The sequence below is a fragment of the Prionailurus viverrinus genome, chromosome A1 (genome assembly GCF_022837055.1).
Source record: "Prionailurus viverrinus isolate Anna chromosome A1, UM_Priviv_1.0, whole genome shotgun sequence".
NCBI classification, from domain to species: domain Eukaryota; kingdom Metazoa; phylum Chordata; class Mammalia; order Carnivora; family Felidae; genus Prionailurus; species Prionailurus viverrinus.
Genome location: NC_062561.1, coordinates 782,978 through 805,828, shown reverse-complemented (window position 1 = coordinate 805,828; position 22,851 = coordinate 782,978). Strand labels below are relative to the sequence as shown.

The 22,851-nt window shown below is 42.0% G+C and overlaps 2 protein-coding genes across 5 annotated transcripts in view; one reads left to right on the top strand and one right to left on the bottom strand.

Moving 5' to 3' along the window:
* The window catches only part of PSPC1 (paraspeckle component 1), a 108,644-nt gene extending 101,435 nt beyond the window's left edge, over nt 1-7,209 (top strand). The window contains exons 9-11 of one of the 2 annotated variants that reach the window (XR_007155191.1): nt 568-666; nt 3,628-5,543; nt 5,668-7,209. The gene's annotated coding sequence lies outside the window, so the exon portion shown is untranslated. Of the gene's footprint in view, nt 1-567; nt 667-3,627 lie in introns of both variants that reach the window. The other variant, XR_007155189.1, reaches the window with a different exon arrangement.
* The window catches only part of MPHOSPH8 (M-phase phosphoprotein 8), a 53,023-nt gene continuing 36,872 nt past the window's right edge, over nt 6,701-22,851 (bottom strand). The window contains exons 8-14 of one of the 3 annotated variants that reach the window (XM_047873555.1): nt 19,806-19,946; nt 18,811-18,897; nt 14,354-14,508; nt 11,730-11,884; nt 8,592-8,719; nt 7,654-7,737; nt 6,701-7,035 (exon numbers count right to left, since the gene is read on the bottom strand). In XM_047873555.1, coding sequence (XP_047729511.1) covers nt 6,994-7,035; nt 7,654-7,737; nt 8,592-8,719; nt 11,730-11,884; nt 14,354-14,508; nt 18,811-18,897; nt 19,806-19,946 — 792 coding nt within the window. In that variant the 3' untranslated portion in view covers nt 6,701-6,993. Of the gene's footprint in view, nt 7,738-8,591; nt 8,720-11,729; nt 11,885-14,353; nt 14,509-18,810; nt 18,898-19,805; nt 19,947-22,851 lie in introns of all 3 variants that reach the window. The other 2 variants (XM_047873552.1, XM_047873563.1) reach the window with 2 other exon arrangements.

Genomic DNA, 22,851 nt, shown 5'->3' with positions numbered 1-22,851 from the left:
TTATACATTTTATAAGTATGAGATAATGTATCTAAAACTGTATTCCAATGAAAAATCTGGGGTTAATGCTTTGTGTTTGGAGAATGTTGGTTCAAGGGATTATTAGGGTCGGTTGAGTCTTTTTCTGATGGAGCACAAGAGGTATATTTGTGTGCCTTGCCCAAGTACAAGTAGAATAAAATGTTGCAAATTAGAGTAGGAATCAGTATCCTGTGTAGGATTCTGGATTATAAAATTTCAGGCAGTGGTATGCTGAGGGATCAACCATGCAAACAAGAGGGCCTGCCTACCGAAATAAAAAGGAAGGATTTAGCAAAATAGGCTCTCGATATTTTAAAATTATTAGCAGGCTTGGAAACTCAAGGTGTAGGATTTAGTAGTGATTAATGCCAAGACATAAAATTGAGTTGAATTTTAAGTCTGTTGATGTTCTTCGAGGACGTGAATTAATTCAAAGGAAGATCTTTTCTGAGTGGGAACCGATTACGGTTAAGAACTTTAAGAAAATGATTTAACCCTTCTTTTTATTGATCATTGAAACTGGCCAAATTTGATTTTTATTTCTAGGAGGGTGAAAGAAAACATGGATGAAGCTGCCTGAATATCGGCTTCTGGCATGAATCAAGTTCAGAGACTAGGAAATGCTGGTGTCAGATTCCCTTTCAGGTCAGTCAGTGTCCGTTAAAACAACGTTCCTTGCTTCTTAGTTTCCTTAGTCCTACTTCCTGGTGCTGCCTGCGGACCTCCGGAACGGATGTGAAGGATAGATTGTAGTAGAAGCTGAACCCTCTGCTCCTCCGCGGTCCTATGGGATCTGCAGGGGCACCGCCCTTTTATCTGAGCAGTCAGAGGCTATTTTTTTTTTTTTTTTTTTTTTTTTTTATTTATTTATTTTTTTATTTTTTATGAAATTTATTGACAAATTGGTTTCCATACAACACCCAGTGCTCATCCCAAAAGGTGCCCTCCTCAATACCCATCACCCACCCTCCCCTCCCTCCCACCCTCCATCAACCCTCAGTTCTCGGTTTTTAACAGTCTCTTATGCTTTGGCTGTCTCCCACTCTAACCTCTTTTTTTTTTTTTTTTCCTTCCCCTCCCCCATGGGTTCCTGGTAAGTTTCTCAGGATCCACATAAGAGTGAAACCATATGGTATCTGTCTTTCTCTGTATGGCTTATTTCACTTAGCATCACACTCTCCAGTTCCATCCACGTTGCTACAAAAGGCCATATTTCATTTTTTCTCATTGCCACGTAATATTCCATTGTGTATATAAACCACAGAGGCTATTTTTAACTCCACATTTGCCCTCCTCTTTCCTCACTGGTTGGTATACTGACTTGTCCTTAGGTAAAACTGAACTAAGAGTAGAGATAAAATATTAAACAGGTCTTATTTACTGAGAAAGAAGTTCCCTCCTGGGTTTTAGTGATCCTAAGTCTAGAATTTTAGTCTTATGTTCCTTGTAAAGTGTGTAAATCTTTGTTAAAAATCTTAGTTATTTTTATTTTAGAGAGCACAAGTGGGGGAGGGGCGGGGGGGCGGGGAGAGAGAGAGAAAGAAAGAGAAAGAATAGATCAGGCACGCGGAGCGTGAAGCTGGTCTCAGGGCTCAACCCCATGACCTGATCCTGATCATGACCTGAGCCAAAATCAAGAATCAGACGCTCAACTGACTGAGCAACTCAGGCGCCCCGGAAAGTGTGTAATCTTAGAAATGGTGGATTTTTTTATTTAAAAAAAAAAAAAAAAAAATTTTTTTTATGTTTATTTATTTTTGAGAGAGAAAGCACAAGCAGGGGAGAGGCAGAGAGAGAGGGAGACAGAATCCAGAGCAGGCTCCAGGCTCTGAGCTGTCAGCACAGAGCCTGATGCAGGGCTCCAACTTACAAACTGTGAGATCGTGTGACCTGAGCTGAAGTCGGACGCTTAACCGACTGAGCCACCCAGGTGCCCCTCAGAAATGGTTTAATATCATAAATTCAGATCAGTACTAGGGATACCAGCTCCATTTCTCCCTTGCTGCTCTTTCTACCCTCTTAAAAGGTAGCAAATTTTCTATTTTATAGCAACATTTACATTGTGGCTTAAAAAAGCTTAATTTTTTTATTTATTTACTTGAGAGAGAATCCCAAGCAGGGCCCATGCTATCCACGCAGAGCTTGATGCAGGGCTCCATCCCACAGACTGCGAGGTCGTGACCCGAGCTGAGATCAAGAGTTGGACGTTCAACTGACTGAGCCACCTAGGCACCCCTACATTGTGACTTATTATGACAGAATTCCGTTGATGGTAAAATGTCATCCTAATAGCTCCAGAAAGTATTGTTTTAAGGTTATTTCTTTTCCAACCACTTTATCTGGTGTCGATAAAGGAGCTCTTCTGTTTTTGCTACAAGGGTTGTCCCGGGGACCAGCAGCACCAGCCTTAAGGGCTTCTCTTGGCAGTGCAGAATCTCAACGCACAGCTGACCACATCAATCAGACTACCCACTGAAACGAGATCTCAGGAGATCTGAGCACACATTGTGTCAGAGGCTCTGGCATATAAGGAAACCTGGAGAAACTTCCCCCTTTTAAAGTATCTGATGCCCATGAATACAAAAATGTGAGAGCTCTGGTTTGTGTTCTTTTATCCAGCTCTAGGAAATTAACTTTGGTTAGTAATTCTCAAAGCTGGCCCTTTAGACCAGTGTCGTTCTCTCCTCTGGGATCAAGAATGCACATTCTCAGGTCCACCTACTGAATGTAAACTTGAGGGTTGGGATCCAGCAAAGCAAGATTCTTTATTTTTAAGAGCTCTGTAGGTAGGGGTGCCTGGCTTGCTCAGTCAGTAGAGCGTGCAACTCTTGATCTCTGGGGTTGTGAGTTCCAGCCTCACATTGAGTGTAGAGAATCCAGGGGGTGGGGAGGGAATGATAAAAGCCATCCAGGTAAATTGTGGTTTCTACTATTTACAAAATTAGAATCCCTTTTGAAATTAGAGAATTACTTTGTAAATATCCTTTAGACCTTTTGTTGGTATTAAATTTTCGGACTTCTTTGTGAATCCTTTACTTAAAATTTGAAGAAATAACCTCAGAATGTACGGGTAAGGGGAAAAAATTTAAGATACATAGGCTGACTGTGGCACAGATCAAAGCTGTGGCATTATGTGGCCAGTGGAGAGAGATCTTACAGGCTTGTCAAGTGAATTTGTCATTGGAACTTGAGGATTTTGAAGTTAATTTTGGTAAGAGATGAATAGTGTTTTTATTTGAAGTAACTGCTTTTTATTACAGATTTTATAGTCAGCAAAAACAGAGTGATTCATTTCAGGAAGATAATTAACTTTTATTAAAGTTTTGGAAGTTAACAAAATGCAGGAATTTTATTAAAAATTGGATTATCTTCAGGTTATCCTTTGAAACAGTGGTGCTCATGTTTTCAAGGTATAGCAGAACCCTCTGGAGGCTTATTAGAATACAGACCCCACTGTTTGTGATTTAGAAGGCCTGAGAATTTTCATTTCTAACAGCTGGTGTTACTCTGGCATGAGGACTACATTTTCTTTGTTTTTTATAATAGAAAATACACTACAGGTATTAATTCCTGTTTGCTAATAAAGAATTTGTCTTTTTTTTCCAGGTCATCTTGTGGGAGAAACGCTTTTAAAGACAGAGGAGAAACAGCCAGAAAACAGAGATTTCATTTGTGAATTTATTACTCCATATAAACAACTTATGAATAATCGCTAACACTTGACATTATGCCTCATGGACAAATTTTCCGTGGTTAAAATATCTGAATGGTGCAAACTTCCACTCTCATTCAGGTGTTATAAGAGTTCTTGCTGGCTGATGTTGCAAAGTAGTGTGGTAGTAGCCTACAAATACAGAATGAGACTCTCCTTTCAATTCGCTATAAATGGGAAATGTTAGAGGGATTTTTTTTGGCATCCCCTCTAGCCTGCAATTTGGGGTCAGTCCCCAAGATAAGGGGCTACTCATGAAATTTGGCACTGTTGTGAGAAAAATCATGTTTTACTAAAGCCATGTATGTATATTTAAGCCCAATGAAAGCAAAGAGTATGAGGGAAATAGTGTGTTGTAGAATAATGAAAAATTAATTTCTTCCAAGTTAAACTGATATGCAGTATTAGGGTTAGATTCCAGCTGGGGTTCTTGGGGGCTCTGGATGTCGGCAGAGGACTATTTCAGGATTTTAATTTGGTCCTTATTTGTGCCTCCTCACTGTAATTAGATTTAGCTTACTAGTAACACTTTTCTTTACTTGGAAGTAGATGTGAGGCCTAGAAATCCCACTTTGGTCTGAAAGGAGATTTATCTGCAAGTCTGCACAGAGAAGAGGAAAGCCATATGAATCCTGTGAGTGGTTCTCTGCGTTTACTTAACCAATAAAGTTTAAAAAGTTTACAGCCGTTTTAGGAGTTTATATAGTATTTAGGCTATGAAACATGAACTGTATGAAATGTTAACATTTTCAGAATTATTTCACAAGTCACTTTTTGACAATTCTGGCGTATGTATCCTCCTTTTCCTTGGTCTTTGCTAATCAGCGATCCTAAATGACCTATTCTCGGAGTGAAAGCAAACTAACTGTGGTCCAACATTTGCGTAGTGTTAGGTATTAGAGGTTTCTCTTTGGTACTAACCATTGCGGAGAAAAGCCCGTATAATGTGTTTTCCGCTACAGCCATGCTTATTAGAGTGGGCCAGATACGAATGATATAGAAGTTCACTGAGTCATCCAGTTAGGATGTCCTCCCTGCCATATGCACCAGAAAAGAGTAAAGACTGAGGGGTGATTTTTTCTAAGATAAAATTGAAGTAAAAATGTGGACTATGTGCTTTTCAGTGATGATGTACTTAGTGATATCACCCACGGCCCAGATGATAAAGTTGAGTTATATATTCTGTGTTGTATATACTTTCTAAGAAGATTGCTTTGGTTTTGACCTGCAGTACCTAAGCAGGTCTGTAAACCTTTTGGTTAAGCTGCCGCTTGAGAATTGCTTTGTTTTCCAGAGAAACCAAGGCTCACACTTTGTACCTACTTTATTTGAATAATCAAAGTAGCAGCATTATTAATATCTGACGGAATTATTAGCTGCCTCATCACAGAACCAGCAAGAAACCACTCTCTCAAGTGCGAGTCTCAAGACAATTCAAGTCTCCTTCATCCTTAAGAAACCAAAGTGGACAAGTGTGCTTTTCATTTGGCTCCAGAGAAGCTATAGGTGAGGCGCCAGGGGGACTCAGTCGGTGAAGCATCTGCTCTTGATCTCGGCTCAGGTCATGACCTCACCGTTCGTGAGTCTGAGCCCCGTGTCTGTCAGCGCAGAGCCTGCTTGGGAGTGTCCCTCCATCTCTCTGCCCCTCCCTCTCTCTCAAAAGAACAACAACAAAGCTGTAATTTAGAGCAAAATGTATTAAGTTGTGTGGCTGTACCTTCCGTTCCTGGTAGACACAACTGTTTACAGAATTTACTAGCACATCTGGCACGAAGCTGAGATGGACAACTCAAAGGTGGTGTTACTCCAAGTAAGCTCAAACTTCGTCTTCCTTCCCTGACCCCGCTTCTGTCAAAAGAACTTGCCACTTTTCCTATAATTAAGTTTCATCTGTTAAAGATTTTTTTTTTTTTCTCCTTGCTGACTTCTAACAGCTTTCACCCTTCTGAGCCTGAACTCCTACTGAAGGAATTACTCATCGTTCTACTTGGTTCCTAGCCTGGCCTTACCTCTTGGATCAACAGTACATCACCTTGTAATAATGTGTTCTTATAAAGATGATGATGGAGGTCTTCAGCATGATTTTGAGAGAACAAATTTTCTTTAAAAACCCATTTCTCTTAGTGTGTATTAGATTAAGGTACCGTCTCCCTTGCTGTTCCTGACCTATCCACTGCTGCTCGGTCTTGTGATTTTTCTAGAAAGTACTAGATACAGTACTAGTGCATGGTTCAATATAGCTGAAAAAATTGCAATCCCAGCTGTCATTTAGTTAAAAATATCACACATTAGTATCCACCCTGAAGTCTTGAGATACAAAGAAAACAGACCAACATTGTGGTATTTTATTGAGAAAACTGTAGGAAAAGGCCATTTGAGTACTGTAAAGTAAAAACGGCTCTCTCAAATATCTGTACAATGTGGTCAAATATGTGACCTTTTGAAAAATTTTCATTAAAATTGTAATTCAGACAATTATAAAACCAATCAGGAACTAAATAATTTTATACATCTCTGTAGTCCAGATGGAGTTTGACTTACTAGTTTGCCAAATATTTCCTAAGAGAATTTAAGACCTGTGGGGAATCTGTGGAGACGATAGCTCTTCACATGAGGCCCAGTGTGGCGGACAAACCTCGGCTGCCTTCCCAGCGTTCGTAACGAGGGCACAGGATCTGCTTTTTAAAAATTACTTGATGGATTCTAAGAACAAGGATAAAAGTTAGTTCGTGAGTCGTATCTTCTTTTATCTTTTCCCGGAATAAAAGGTAACTGCAAATACAAAAAGTTGTCACCTCCAATTCAGGACCTGTGGCAACTGCAGATTAGACCTCACACCGCCTCCCTCGAACCTGCCTACCAAGTCAGAGAAGTCATCCTTCGAGGCCAGCAAATTCGCCCCTTACTTAGTGCTTGGCATACACAGACTTGCTTTTAATGCAGAAATTCACCAGGCCTAGTAGAAAATTTCAAGTTAGAAAAGAGACTTTTAATTTTCTTAAATAATTCTATATACCATTCCACATTGTGGAAAAACCGAAGTATGCAGTCTGGAGACAACATCGAGATTTGAGAACACTGGCACAAATACATTTCTATTTCAGAATATATTAGAACCCCCACGTCCCATCTTACAGCCCATAACAGATACCCAGCCGAAACTGCAAGAGGTTTACAGATGAAACTTCAAATCTGGAGGTGTTAGCTGTGCCAGGGTCCTAAAACGGGTCTGGAAAGGACTCCGTCCCGACTCTGTTCCGTCACTGCAGCTGCACCCTGTATGCGCCTATCAGCAACTTCACCTGTTGAAAGAAAAGAGGCAACGTAGCAGCACCAACACCTCTGCCGAGCCCCCCTTTCTTAGAGGAGGGAAAACGCGCGCGCGGCCGAGAGTTCTTATTTGGCAATGTTCTCAAATTGATTATCAATTCAAGTGTTAGGTTATCACTTTTAATAAATCCAAGTGCTTAAAGTTATTATAGTAAATAACTACCACTTATTACATAGACTTTTTTGGTTCATCTTCATTTTACAAAGAAATGTTTAGTGAGCAGCCTATGAGACATACATATGGCCATTAAATAACAGCCTAGAATACAACTCCAGCCGCTCCGTACTGGAGAGATGCATTCTTCTCATCTTTCCACACAATTTATGACACACAATTATGTCTAACACATTGTATGTTCTTTTTTTTTCCCCCCCTTTAAGTAGGCTTCACATCCAGCGTGGAGCCCAATGTGGGGCTTGTGAACTCACGACCATTGGATGCTTAGGGACACCTGGGTAGCTTTGTTGGTTGAGCACCTACTTCGGCTCAGGTCATGATCTCATGGTTCATGAGACTGAGCCCCACATTGGGCTTGCTGCTGGAACAGCAATGTGAGTAGTTGCACTAAATGTGAGGAAAGGATTGTCACCTTGGCAGAAGGCGCTTCCGTCAACCTTATGAAGAGTTTATTGAGGCCTGTAGCAGGGCTGAACGAGTAAACAAAATGGCTATCCTAGAGAGAAAGACCACAGTCAGTGTTTCCTCAAACTTCTACGTCTAAGAGTATCACTGTAGCTTAAGAGAACAAAAACCTTTCAGACTCCCAGTGGTGTAGAAGAGAATACCAGTTTTGTATTTTAATTTATATAAAGCAATTTCCTGTGACTACTTTCCCCTTGATTAAAAAGATACAAATGACAAAAAAGCTTAAGATTTATCTGCAAAAAAACAATACTCAGATAAATCTTTAGGATTAGCATGTATCCAGCCATATAGAGCCTGAGTGTTAAAAATCTTCATAACCAGTTAATTTTGCTGAATTCAGCCTAAGGAAAGAATTCTACCTGTGGAAAAGGAAACATATACAAGGATTCTTCAAGACCATTTTTTTATGTTAAAAAATGTATATAGCCACTAATAGATTTGTTATTATAAAGCAAAATTACAGTACAATGGTTGCCTAAAGCTCAGCCTAAGTACACCCATGTTACACTAGTGGTTGTGTTTCTGGGTATTTGAAGAACAGAATACTTTTAAGATTTCCAAATTTTTCTTTACGTGAATGTTTGTAATTATAACGGTGGGAAAAGGCAGAGTATTTTAAACTCAGTATGTTTCTTCTACCTTAAGAATTTCTAAGACGTGGTAAATGTAACTTAAGGCATATATATCAAACATTTAGAAATCCAGCCTTACATTGACAAAATGTGGGACAATTTTACTTTATGATTATGGGTTATTGCCTCATTTCCAAGTGGTTTACTAAATTAAAATTAACGTACTTTATTAAAACAGCAATTTAAACGTCATCTGTGCTTCTGGATCAGAAGAATGTGCTTTTCAGTAACGAACTACAGAAAATCTTACCAGAAAAACCGGAAGTTGAAATTTATCATTTAACACTACAGCTTGCACACTACACGGTCCACAGAGCCGAGCAATTACTTCTTTACCCAAAAAGTTTGCATGGAAAATAAACAGCAGGATGCCAGAGCCTGAATAAGGGAGATGTAAACACAGATTTTAATACCACTCCTAACATGGCCACCTTTCAGCTCAGAGGGAGACGCACCCCGTACAAGTTGGAAGCGGTCCCCGGAATGTGCCTGGGTGGAGCAGCACCCCACCCGGTGCCCATTCACACCAAATCATCAGTCCTCCAATTTCAAAACTTGGCATTAGAAAAAATTTTTTAAAAGTTTATTTATTTTGCGAGAGAGACAGAGTGAGCAGGGGAGGAGCAGAGACAGAGGGGGAGAGAGAATTCCAAAGGCTCTGTGCCCAACCTGGGGCTCAAACTCATGAACCATGAGCTCATGACGTGAACCGAAAGCAAGAGTCAGATGCTTAACTGAGCCACCCAGGTGTCCCTCCCAGCACTTTTCAAACCACAGATCCCTTTTATTTTCTGTCTAATCCCTACTGAGAACTCATGAATCAAAATTTTAAAAATACGCTTTTCTACATAACAGTTTTTGGTCTAAAAAAGTAGCGGTATTTATAATTTGCAGCTGAATACATATTCATGTCCATGGAATGCAAATGTCCATGGAAGCAAACTTCTGTGGTGGCTGTTTCTGTGTGTGGGTTTGAATGATTGTCCATTTTCTTCCACATGGTATTTGGCTCTTTCCAGATTTTTCGGTTAATACCCAAACTTATTCTAGGCGGGGGGAGGAACATGAGGTTTGAAGCTTTCATTGAATATCCGAACTGTACCACATGACTCATTTCTTTGAACATAAGCCATACTTTCCAGTGTAACAGAAAATAGGCGTTAATGAACTCCATGACCCTTCTCGTAAGCCACTTTCAAGAGAAAAAAACAATGGTCCAGAACAATTATATACTTCATAAAAGAGACCCCAAGGAACCATCTGTCCTGATCCCAGGGAAAGAAGGACACACAGAGCCCCTGGCCCTCTTACCTTTCCTTTCAAGCTGTTTAAGGTCTGACATCCTGGTTTTGCTCTCTAGCTTTAAAATGCACCCCCCCACTCACCTGAGTGCTGAGGTTCAAAAGAAGAGAAGGCCTACAGTCTTTTTCCCGTCAGCTCCACTATCAAAGAGTTGAGTATTTATTACTGACTGCACCGAAAAGGAGGGTGGTGACTCTTCAAAATGGCCCGAATGGGGACACGTGGTCAATAGGGAAAATCCTATCCGAAAATCTTTCATTCAGGTGCTGTTTATTCTGACCAAAAGGAGATCTAAGGGAGGTGTGTTTATTTGCTCTCCTCTGACAAATACTTGAATTTCACAGAAGAAAATGACACAGGGGACTCTAATCAGTTTGCCAGCAGTTGTTTTGCGGTATCGATATAAACATTTTCTCCAGCCAAACTAGGTGTTGAACAAGTACAGTCTCCTCAAGAGCCCAACGTCAGTGTTTCTCAGGGCTGAGTGTGCTCCTAAATGGAGACTTCACCAGGGTGTTGACTGAGGGTCAGGTCTGGGCGGGGCCTGAGAGTCTTGCATCTCTCAAGAGCTAGCGAGGGGCAGGAAAACCTATCAGGATCTTCCGTCTGAGGACGACAAGGCATCTTTGAGATTTTGGAAACAGAAAATTTCTGTTGGCTGCAGACGTTGTGCATGTGCAGAAAAGAGCCCTCAGTAACCCTAAGGCAGTCCTGGTGCTCTGGGGCCCATGAGTTACGCATGCTGGGAGACGCCGGGCTCAACTCACCCATCCCTGTACCCCAACCCCCGACCTGGTGCTCGCCACCCAGCAATGTGAACTAACCGTCTGGACAGTGGAAACCACAAATGATTCTTCAGTGTCCAGGTCACTAAACACAGGTATTATGAATAGATGTCTTTTCATGGTATGAAATTTTCATGGCTATATTTTAATTAAATTTCCATTAAGGAATCCATACGATTTATTTTATTAATTTAAAAAATTTTTAAGTTATTTATCTTGAGAGAGACCTAGCATGAGTGGGGGAGGGGCAGAGAGAGAGAGTGAGAGACAATCCTAAGCAGGCTCCGTGCTGTCAGCACAGAGCCTGGCGTAATGCTCTAAGTCATGAAACCACGAGATAATGACCTAAGCCAAAACCAGAGTTGGACGCTTAACTGATTAAGCCACGCAGGTGCCCCTGAATACATATTTTTTAAATGGATGTTTTTATTTTAACAGAAAAGAAAAAGCCCAGCTTCCTACTTTCCGGCAGAGATAGTGTTATCTCCATTTAAACATGTGGTGTCCCAGTGTCCCAGAGAAGGCCATGCCATGGTCATGGTCTTGCCTGCAAAGCAGCTGTTAAGCAGAGCCTAGGAAGCAGAACTGAAGTTTCCATCTCTCGGTACTCAACTTTACGATGAGCCAAGACACTGGCTTATTCAGGAGAAACATTCACTCTGGGCTTAGAATCCTGAAGCTAACTAAATTTTAATAAAACTCAATTAAAAAAAAAACCAAACGTATAACTAGGGGTGCGTGGGTGGTTCAGTCGGTTAAGTGCTGACTTGATTTCGGCTCAGGTTATGATCTCACAGTTCATGGGTTCAAGCCCCACATTGGGCTCTGCACTGCCAGACGGGGGCCTGCTTGGGGTTCTCTCGCCCTCTCTCTCTGCCCCTCCCCTGCTTGTGCACGCATGCACTCTCTCTCAAAATACATAAACATTAAAAAAAGAAAAAACCAAACAAGTACAATTATTAAGACCCAACTTCCATACTGTGTGTGTGTGTGTGTGTGTGTGTGTGAGAAATGGTTTTATTAAAGTACGGGGACAGGACCTGTGGGCAGAAAGAGCTGCCCCAACTTCCGTACTTTTTAAACAAGTGCTAACACAGTGCTCTGTGGGTCCCTCCAGATCACCTAGGATGGTGGGTAGCAACTGGGTTTCTCTCTGCCAGAGTAGCCCTGCTGTTAACCATTTTGCAGAATTATTACACATACTGGGACTCTGTTCAAGTTATGTTCACAGAAAGAGGTCTACACTGTTTAAAAATTAGTTAAAGTGTCCCTTTTCAAACTGAGAGAAAACATAGGCTTACCTTCTGGTATGTTCTGTGGGGGTTTATAATTGAAATCCGTTGAAAAATCTGGCCCCTCACAGAGACGGTGACATGCTATTGGGAAGATTGGTTCTAACAGAGCAAGACGTGCCTCAAAGTAGTCCCTTATTGTTTCTTCTGCTACTCTTGAAAGTCTAACAAAAAGGAACAGACTTGTTAATATTGACGTAGAAAATAACCATGAGTCCATTATCATCAAACTGTTCAATACCGGTGAGGCCTTCCCAAATCAACTTAAAAAAAAAACACGTTAACTTCCTACTCATCATTCCCTCTCTGCACTTTCCTTTAGCACTCAGCATCTGACACACTATGTATGTGTCTTACTGTCTGTGCTGTCACATGGAGATTCAGGCTGTAAGAGAGCAAATCTTTCTCCCTCACTGCTGTCTCCATCTTCCCAGTCTTCTGAATAGTTCCTGGTACACGGACAGCACTCAGGACTTATTTGTCTATGAAAATGAGAATTCTATTAATAAATTCAAAAACTGCCACACACACACACACACACACACACGCCTTGTTATAGTACTTAGTTTAGAAAGCAGTCGAATGAACTGAGAAGTGCTAATTCAGAAAATATTTTTAAACGACTCATTTGGTTTGCCCAGGACATTCTGGTTTTAGGAGGAGAAGTCCGGTGTGCTGGATCACAGACACACAAAAATTACCAGCTGGGGAAGGCTTCCGGCAAAGGCCGCCGATGTCGGCAGACTCACCACGCACATGCCCTTTCGTTCTGTTTTTTGTCTCGTCTGAAATTTACCTTACTTGCTGCTTAGGATATTGATACTGGAATTGGAGTAACTATTGTGCAGTCACGAAGATCCGAGTCACACCCTGAGCGTGGCTGGTGGTGGAGGAGGAAGAGAGGGGAAGAGTGGCCATTCCTGCCGAAGGCTGCCTACCCCCAGACTTCCTGTTACATGAACAATAAACACCTTACTTGTGTTACCTACTGTTTGTGAAGTTTCTGTTATGTGTTGCCAAAATAATTAAGTGAAAAAGCTACCGAATGACTTGCATGAACTTTTAATTAGAATAAAATGATTTAGAATTCACTTAAAAAGAGATGCCTAGGTGGCTCAGCTGGATGAGCATCTAACTCTCGATTCTGGCTCGGGTCACGATACCAGGCTTGTGGAATCAAGCCCAGGGTTGGACTCCGTGCTGAGCATGGAGCCTGCTTAAGATTCTCTCTCTCTTCCCCACTTGTCCTCTCTCTAACAAAGAAAAATAATACTAATAATTCGCTTGAAAAAGAATGACCTTGGAAGGATAAACTGGGGTATATCCAGACAATGCGATACTATTCAGTAAAACAAGAAATGTGCTATCAAGCCATCAGACACGGAGGACGGAGGTGGCTATGTTTTTATAGCGTTATTTACAACAGTCAGATTTTGGAAGCGGCCCAACTCTTGGTCCATCGACTGATGAATAAAGATGTGGAATACATATACAATGTAATGTTATTCAGTCATAAAAAAGAACGATGTCTTGTCACTTGCAGCCACATGGGTGGAGCTAGAGAGCATTACGCTAAGTGAAGTCAGAGAAAAAGACAAATACCATACGATTTCACTCATGTGTGGAACTGAAGAAACAAAACCAAGGAAAAATGAAGACACAAACCAAAAAACACATTCTTAACTACAGAGAACGAAGTGTGGTGGCCAGAGGGGAGGCTGGTAGGGGGAAGGCTGAAACAGGTGACCGGGAAAAAGCGTACACTCGTCACGGAGGGGCACCGGGTTTGCTGGGTCACTACACCATCCACCTGAAGCCAGTGTGACCCTGTATGTCAACTATACTGGAGTTCAAACAAACGAGTGAACATTAAAAAAAAGGCATGGAAGGATCTTCGATGCCTACTACTATGAGAAAGAAGCCATCTGAAGAAGGCAAGCATCAGGATTACAACTGCATGACATTCCGGAAAAAGCAAAACTAGAGAGAAAGTAAAAAGCCGAGTGGTTGCCAGGGGTGAGGGGGTAGGAAGGGATAAGCAGGACAGAGGACGTTCAGGGCAGTGGCACTCTGAATGACACCAATGGTGGGCACATGTCATTACAATGTGTTAAACCCCCAAGCTGCACAACACCAAGGTGAACCCTCAGGTAAACCAGGGGGTTTGGACGAGAACAGTCCATGCAGGTTCACTGGGTTCAGTGGATACACCACTCTGGCGACAGAAGTTGGCGGGGAAGTTGTGCATGTGTGGAAACAGAGGGTATTTAGGAACCTCTGGGCTTTCGGCTCAACTTCACCGTGACTTAAAACTGCTCTAAAAATTATGTCTATTAAAAAGGCAACAACTACAGCTTACGCAGTTTTGAGAAAATGTCCGTAAGCCAAATTACAAGCATAATTAAGGTTTTAAGGAGTTACTCCTAGGCAAGACTGTGTTAAGTTTAAAAGTCTGAGGACCTCAAGGACTTGCGGAAAAACAACTCATATGGCACTTACTAAACGTATGAGCTTTTGAGAACGGAAACCTGGCAGGACTTCCACTCGACAATCTTTTCCTGTTCCACACCTCTAATGATGACGTGTCCAAGACGACTCTGTGACTGAACCATGGCACATTCACGCACACTTACGTCTCTAAATGATTCTTCAGCAAGTCGTACACCAACACGTTGTTACACTGCTTCGCAAAATGCAGGGCACTATTTTGGTGCTTTGACAAAATATTGCAGTCAGCTCCACATTCAATTACAAGTCGTACGATATCAGAATTTCCTCTTTTACAGGCCTATGACAGGAAAGAAGTAGTAATCACTTAACTGCAAAATAAGAGAACTACCCAGCAGTGTTTGTCCCCTTCTCCACACGTGAGCCCAGGTGTTCTTCGAGAAGAGGACAGAAGGTCAGAGGGGGGGGGAGAACACGGTTATCAGGTCTCACCCACGGTTACAAACTGTGACATCAACGACAGGTGGCATATGCTCCTTTTAGTCCACGAACAGTACCGAAATCTGTGCTATATTCAATCTCCTCCCTGACTCCTGGGGAAACGGGCAAGTCTGAGAAAGGTACTTCTGTCCCAAGACAGAACAAACACCAGGCCTAAGCTCTGGCGTGCTCCACTCTTCAGACCAAGTCCTGTGCCCTAGCAGCCGATACCTTAGCACCCAGACAAGTGAGATCCTCTTGGGAATCTCTAAGGGAGCTCTCTTAGCATCACAAAGTAATTTCATGATTTTCCTAGAAGCTGCTTTAAAGGAGACTAATTAAGCACAGATACAAATCTGAATCCAGCAAATCTAAGATGGAGCTGGATGCAGTTCAAAGACCATTTCTAGAGTAAAAAGACCTACATCCAGGCTCTCTCCTGTCTCTGTTACTTACCGGCTTTGTGACTTCAAGTAAACCCCTTAATTCTGAGTCTCACTGTTTCCACTTGTCAAGAGGGGATAACGGTACTTCTGCCTCACGACACTGAGGCTGAAATTAAAATAATATATTGTACACAGATATACAATGGAATCCTACTTGGCAATGAGAAAGAATGAAATACGGCCTTTTGTAGCAACGTGGATGGAACTGGAGAGTGTTACGCTAAGTGAAGTAAGTCATACAGAGAAAGATACCGTATGTTTTCACTCTTATGTGGAAGGGGAAGGGGGAAAAAAAAGTTACAGAGAGGGAAGGAGGCAAACCATAAGAGACTCTTAAAAACTGAGAATAAACTGAGGGTTGATGCAGATGGGGGAGGGGAACGTGGCTGATGGGCACTGAGGAGGGCACCTGTTGGGATGAGCACTGGGTGTGGTACGGAAACCAATTTGACAATATGTTTCAATGTTAAAATATATATAACATATATTGTACATGGAACAGGGCCAAGCCGGTAAGCTTTCCCACAAGAACAATGCCATCTCGTGTGCTACTGAGCATGCGGGACAGCATTTCTACAGAGCAGGTGTCTAAGCCATGTAATCGCTAGGTCAAAGGGCATGCATCTAGTGACAGATCTGACAAATGCCCTTCAAAAGCATGTAACCCTGTGGTTCTCACTGGGGTGGTTTTGCCCCCAGGGGAATTCAGGCAATTGATGGAGACATTTCTGGTTGTTACACCTGAGGGTGGGTACTATGTCACCTGGTGCAGAGGTCAGGGATGCTGTGACACATCCTACAAGTGATCTGGCCCACAATGTCAGTTAGCAGGAAGGGTGAGAGGCCCCTGCTGGGACCAGTCATATGCCCAACATTAGGGGGTGAGAATGTGGTTTCTCCACACCCTCACATTCTGGTAATGATCAAGTTTATACATTATTTCTGAGATGAAAGGTTTTTTATTTTGTTTTAAACATTTCTGAAAATCTTTCCCCAGGTTTATTTCTTCTAATTCTCACATTCAATAAAACCAATTTAATATACTAAATCTAAGTAAAGCTTAAACAATAGGTGCCCCCCCAAACCCAACACAAACAAAAACCAAAGCAAACCAAAAAAATAAAAAACAAAATTAAATACATTTATAGGCAGTCTAATTTAGACAACAGTTTATTACGTATGCTTAAGCTCCTCTCTGGGAAGAAACAAGAAACCATCCCTCGACCTCTTCCCCTCTGGGCACTGCCTTCCTCCTTTTCAGACCAACTCCTAAGTGCCAGCTACATCCAGCATCCACCTTCCCAGCCCCTGCAATCCCACATCCCTCAAACCCAGTACAAACTCTGCCCAGATGAGGGCGCCAACACCCTCTGCAGTGCTAACCCCCAAGGGCAATTTCTCCCTTTCTCCCAACTTCTCAGCCCACTGTTCTTTGGCCTCTCTGCCCCACAGATGCTTCGGGCCAGCTCACTCAGGATACCTCTCCCTCCTGATCTTCCTCTTCCCCTGGTCTTTCCTATATGGCTGCCTTCTCTGACCGTTCTTTCCCTTCCAAATCTCAGTGGTGACCCAACTCTCAGCCTAGGGCTGTAATCATGTTGTCTACACAGATGAGCCCGAATCTGAATATACAGCCCACACCCTTCTCCTAAGCGAAAGATCACGATGTGAAACATCTGAGCATTTTCAGCTCAAATGCAACCCCACTCCCGTTGTATACTGTCTGTGTTCCCTAAATTAGCAAACAGGATTACAAGCATAGCCGTCAATTACCAAGTCCCATGAATTCTACCTCTTTAAAACACTGGTCTACCCACTTCTATCTCCACTGTCACTACCTGGGTACAGACTATTATTTCACTTAATTTAAAAAATGTCCCCTATATGTCTGCTAACTCTTGGTCTTTTATCCAATTCCTTCCCCCTACTGACCTAGGGGGACATTAAAAACAGTCACCTTTCTTCTGATTATGTTTCTCCAGCTTAGTGGCTCCTGAACGCTCTCAGGATTAGGTCATCCTAATTCCTGTGTCTGCGCTCACTGCCCTGTGTGCACCTCCACACGCCTGACTACTCGAGTATCTGCTGTGCAGCATGTATCCGGTGATTTCGCAGTAAGACAAAGTTTTAATTCATGCTTTGGGGTGCCACCTCTGCTCTAAACATATGGCAACAGGAACACATAAAGGAAAATTAAAATTCGAAAGTAGGGCTCCTGAACAAAATAAGCATTTCCGCGAACCAGAAGTGAAACAGCAGCACAAGGAGTGAGTTCGGCCGAGAGGACAGGTGATGCTGGCCTTGAGAGTACAAAGATTCAAGACCACACTGAGGCCCAGGCCCAGTGGTAACTTGAGCCTGTACCTGTGCTCTCACTGACTCAGGAAATGCAGCTGAAACTCAGTACGGCCAAGAAACACCTACTCGGATTAAGAGCTTGCACCAACCTGTATCTAGGAAGGGGGCAGTAAGACAGAGCCTCCCTCCGTGCAGGGAACTAACACGCCGTGTGATGTCAGGACCTGTTATGTCCTAACAGCATCTTAGGCCAGGAATTTAGAACTGCCACAGGAACATTCTAGACTGTGCTAGGCCCCAGGAGAGGCAAATACAAAACTGTTGTAAACAGAGAGGGGCAATTAAAGGGGAGATATGTAGGAAGCTTTAGCAACCTTCCATTCAAAACAATCATCAAACCACAACTGCAAACACACTCGAAGAAATCTGATTCCACTCACGTAAAACCATAATGTAAGCACACCGTGCTCTTTCCCACTCCCAGGTGTCAGTACACATCTTACTCCAGTTTCCGCTCACACAGCTCATCCCTGTCAGCTTATGTATCATTCTGCGGGATGCAGCTCAGCCACCCATCACATCCACCGTGTCTCACCTCTTTTAAAAAGAAAAAAAAATTTTTTTTAAATCTTTATTTATGTATTTATTAAAAAAAATTTTTTTTTAAACATTTATTCATCTTTGAGAGACAGAAAGAGGGAGACACAGAATCCGAAGCAGGCTCCAGGCTCTGAGCTGTCAGCACAGAGCCCAATGTGGGGCTTGAAACGATGAACCGTGAGATCATGACCTGAGCCGAAGTTGGAGGCTCAACCGACTGAGCCACCCAGGTACCCCTAATCTTTATTTTTGAGAGAGAGAGAGAGAGAGAGAGAGAGAGAGAGAGAGAGAGAAAGAGACAGAACAGGAGCTGGGAGGAACAGAGAGAGAGGGAGACACAGAATCTGAGGCAGGCTCCGGGCTCCGAGCTGTCAGCACAGAGCCCAACACGGGGCTCAAACTCACAAACCATGAGTTCATGACCTGACCTGAAGTCAGATGCTTAACCGACTGAGCCACTCAGGTGCTCCTTACCTCTTTTTTTTTAAAGTAATCTAAACCCAACGTGGGGCTCAAACTGATGACCCCTGAGATCAAGAGTCATATGCTCTACTGACTGAGCCAGCCAGAAGCCCTGCCCTGTCCGGCCCTGAATCCAGACTGCTACGCCTGGTACCAACTTTCATGTAATTCCAGAGCTCTCTGTGCTTATTCCTATTACATTACTGTTCACACCAGCTTTTAACTGCTTCTTTGCGAAACGGTTTCTCTTACACATCTGTGTCCTGTTCCCCATCCTATTCTCGGCCCCCAGCAGACTGCCTGGCAGAGGCATCTGTGAAGAGCGAGGGAGTAGGTGACCCGTGTGAAGTATTTACCTTCATTAGAGCAGTCTCACCGTTACTCTGCTGGACATTTACAAAAGCTCCTGCTTCCAAAAGAATAGCCACTGTAGTTAGGAAGTTCTATTAAAAAAAAAAAAAAAAAGGAAATTTAATTCCCAAAATTCTTTAGAAGATATTTTTTGATGATTTGAAATTTTTAGCCATCAGGAAAAATACTCAGATTCTATCCCAAGCAGGTTGGTGAACACGGTTCTTCACTGTGCCCTCCTGCTCAGGCTCCACACAGCCACATGCCCTTTGCCAGCAACTTCGATCTCAAGTGGAACCACTGGTTTCAACCTATGAATCTCTGTGTATTAATCTTTTAAAAAGATAATATGTGGCAATATTTTCATTAAATTCTTAACCAAAAGGAACATTTAATTTCAACTGGAAAAGATTTTTAATTTTTTTAAATGTTTGTTTATCTCTGAGACAGACACCGTGAGTGGGGGAGGGGCAGAGAGAGAGGGAGACACAGAATCTGAAGCAGGCTCCAGGCTCCAAGCTGTCAGCACAGAGCCGGACGTGGGACACTTAACTGACTCAGCCACCCAGGTGCCCCTCAACCGGAAAAGATTTTTAAAAGATCTAACATTGAAACCAGTATTAGTACCTTAACCAGAGGTCCTTTTACTTTTTCTTTTTTTAAAGTAAACTCTGTGCCCAACATGGGGCTTGAACTCATGACCCCGAGATCAAGACTCGCATGCTCTACCAACCGAGCCAGCCAGGAGCCCCCAGGGTCCTTTTTCAATATAAATCACTTCTCACTACATAAATCACATTTTGAAAATTCAATTACAAAGTACAGCTACTAATTAACAAAAATCTATTCATGACAAGTCTGAGATGAACTGAAATATGAGACTCTAAAGCTTTGTGACTATATGAGAGTTACATTTCAGGACAGGACAGAAACAAACCGTCCTAGTCCACAGGTAGGAATTCCTACAGACTAAGAAACTGAGAGCTCTTGAGTTCCCAACCTTCTCGGCTGCGTGAATGAGGGCGGTGGTCCCATTCTTCTGTCTGCCATTCACCTTAGCCCCTTTCCTGATGAGGAGCCTCAGCAGGTCGTCTTGCCCTCCGGCTGCGGCGAGCATCACCAGTGTCATCCCGCTTGAATCCTTCATTGGTTTTGTTGAGGAAAAGACATGTCAATGTCTATCAGAAAAATTCCAGAACTAAGTCTCTTCACCTAGGATGTTTCAACGTGAAATCGCTGAAGTATACTGATTTAAGCATCTACCTAAGTCTTTCACTAAAATATCCTTATTTTTATTTAAGTTTATTTATTTTTTAATAATTAATCTCTACACCCAATGTGGGGCTTGAACTCACAACACTGAGATCAAGAGTTGCACCGCACCGTCTTCTGACTGAGCCAGGCAGGTGCCCCTCACTAAAATATCCTTATTATAATCAGAAACTAATAACCTTCACAATTTCTTTAAATGTCATAAAAATTTTACAACTTCCAGGTATTAATGTTCTAAAGGCCCGTCAACATTCTGCACGACATACTGATGAATAGTGCATCTTGATGCTATAAAAATGGCAAAGGTACTTATTTATTTATCGCACATTTCAGGTCCGAAAGCCTCCTTGTGTTCTAGGTAAAACAGGTGAAACTCACATTCGTGATAGTTGCTTAGCTGGCCAAAGATCTGAGGCTAGAAATGACCACTAGAAGTGACCTAAGTCCAAGGGTAACTGAATGCTGTCTGGATTAGACAAATGGCCTCTACAAAAGCTAACTGTTGGGAAATGACAGTTTGATTGCTCAGGGGATGAAGAAGAAAATTCAGAAGCAGGAAACAGGACACTGATATGATTGGTTTCCAAGAGGCTATGACAATCTAGACAAATTAAAATACTTTATAAAAAAAATTTTAATGTTTATTTATTTTTGACAGAGAGAGAGAGACAGAGAGGGGAGACAGAGCACAAGTTGGGGAGGGGAAGAGAGAGAGGGAGACTCAGAATCCGAAGCAGGCTCCAGGCTCTGAGCTGTCAGCACAGAGACTGACACGGGCCTCGAACCCACAAACGCGAGATCACGACCTGAGCCGAAGTTGGATGCTTAACTGACTGAGCCACCAAGGCACCCCTAAAATACTTTAAAAAGAGATAAAATTACATAAAGTTGACAAAAAATAAAAAGCCAAAACATTTCCAATCACTTGAAACAAACACATGGGAAAATCAAGCCATTTATTAAATGCCATTTGATAAAACCAAGTTCTAACAAGGTGAGTTAATTTGGCTACAATCTGAAAGTTTAGCAGAATTCACCTGCATGAGCAATCTGAACACAAATATAAGAAAAATTAACTGAAATAAGGTAGTGCACTTCCTCTCATCTGCAAATTACCTTATTACCACAAAACATATTAGAGGGAAAAAAACTTTTTTCTAACTTAGTAAAGTTCCCTGTAGCTGCTAGGCTTTTTATTAATGAAGACCAAGCTACATAAGAATGAAAGCAGGGAAAAAAGCACCAGATAAAACCCAACATCCATCCCTGATAAGAACTTCAACAGATAGACAAAAGGAAGTCTACTGTCCACTAGAAACCAACAACAGCACAACAGAAAAAGGATCTTCACGCAGCCTCAGGGGAAAGCCACCCTCAGACGAGAGACAGAACAGGATCGCCTCCATCAGAACTCTTCTGCAAAATGTCACCAAGTTTACAAGACCAGAAAAAGAAATATTACTGTGCACGAAGGAAACAAAACAGTTACTTTTCAGCAGATGATCATATTCTCTACCCAGAGAATAATTTAAAAGTTATTAAAGTAAGAGAATTTCAAAGTGACCAGAGACCACACACACACAGAGATCAACAGCCTCACCGAACACCTGTAATAACATGTTAGAAGACAAAATATGGGAGGAAAAAGATCCTAATGATCACACTAAGATAATTTAAAAATTATCAAATATGTAGGAAAGCATCTAAACTAAATGTGCAAGAATCGTATGAAGGAAAAAACTCATAAAACCGCTTTAGGAATAAATGAAGAGCTGAATGAATGTAGAGTTATCACGTTCTTATTTGGAGGACTCAAATATAAAAAATGTCAATTCTCAGCCAAGTTTATCTATAGAGTTCATACAATTAAAAAAATGCTTTTAATGTTTAATTATTCATTTTGAGAGAGAACGCACACACACAAGCAAGGGAGGGGCACAGAGAAGGAGAGACAGAATCCCAAGCAGGCTCGGCACCATCAGAGCAGAGCCCAATGCGGGGCTCAACCTCACAAACCACATCATGACCTGAGCTGAGATCAAGAGTTGGATGCCTGACTGCACCACCCAGGTGCCCCAGATTTCATGCAATTTTAATCAAAATCCCAATAATTTTTTTGAACCATAATCTCTGAAGATTAAACCTAAAAATCCACCACGAGAGCATGAAAACTAAAGAAGAAAATACAAAAATCTCTTGTAAGTAAGACAAGACACCCAAAAGCCATAAAGGAAAGGACTGACAGATGTGACTATCTAAAAATAAAAATCCTCTGGGGCGCCTGGGTGGCTCAGTCGGTTAAGCGTCCGACTTCAGCTCAGGTCATGACCTCACAGTTTTTGAGTTTGAGCCCCATGTCGGGCTCTGTGCTGACAGCTCAGAGCCTGGAGCCTGCTTTGGATTCTGTGTCTCCCTCTCTCTGCCCCTCCCCTGCTCACGCTCTGTCTCTCTCTCAAATGAATAAACATTAAAAAATAATAATAATAAAAGAAAAAAGAAAAATAAAAATTCTCCAGGCTTAAAAGACTCAGACACAAGGAGTCATTTTATGCCCTCAAGCAGCAGAGGTTCAACCACAGACAGAACCACAAACAAAACCAGACAGGTCACAGCTGAACCAAATGGTCACTGTAGGGGTTGGAATTACAAGGTCTATAATTTTCTACATTATACATTTCTACTGTGCTTTCAGTTTATAAAGTGAACATTACTTTTATAACATTTTATTTTAGAGAGAGAGAGCACGAGCCAGGGAGAGGGATATGGGGTGGGGA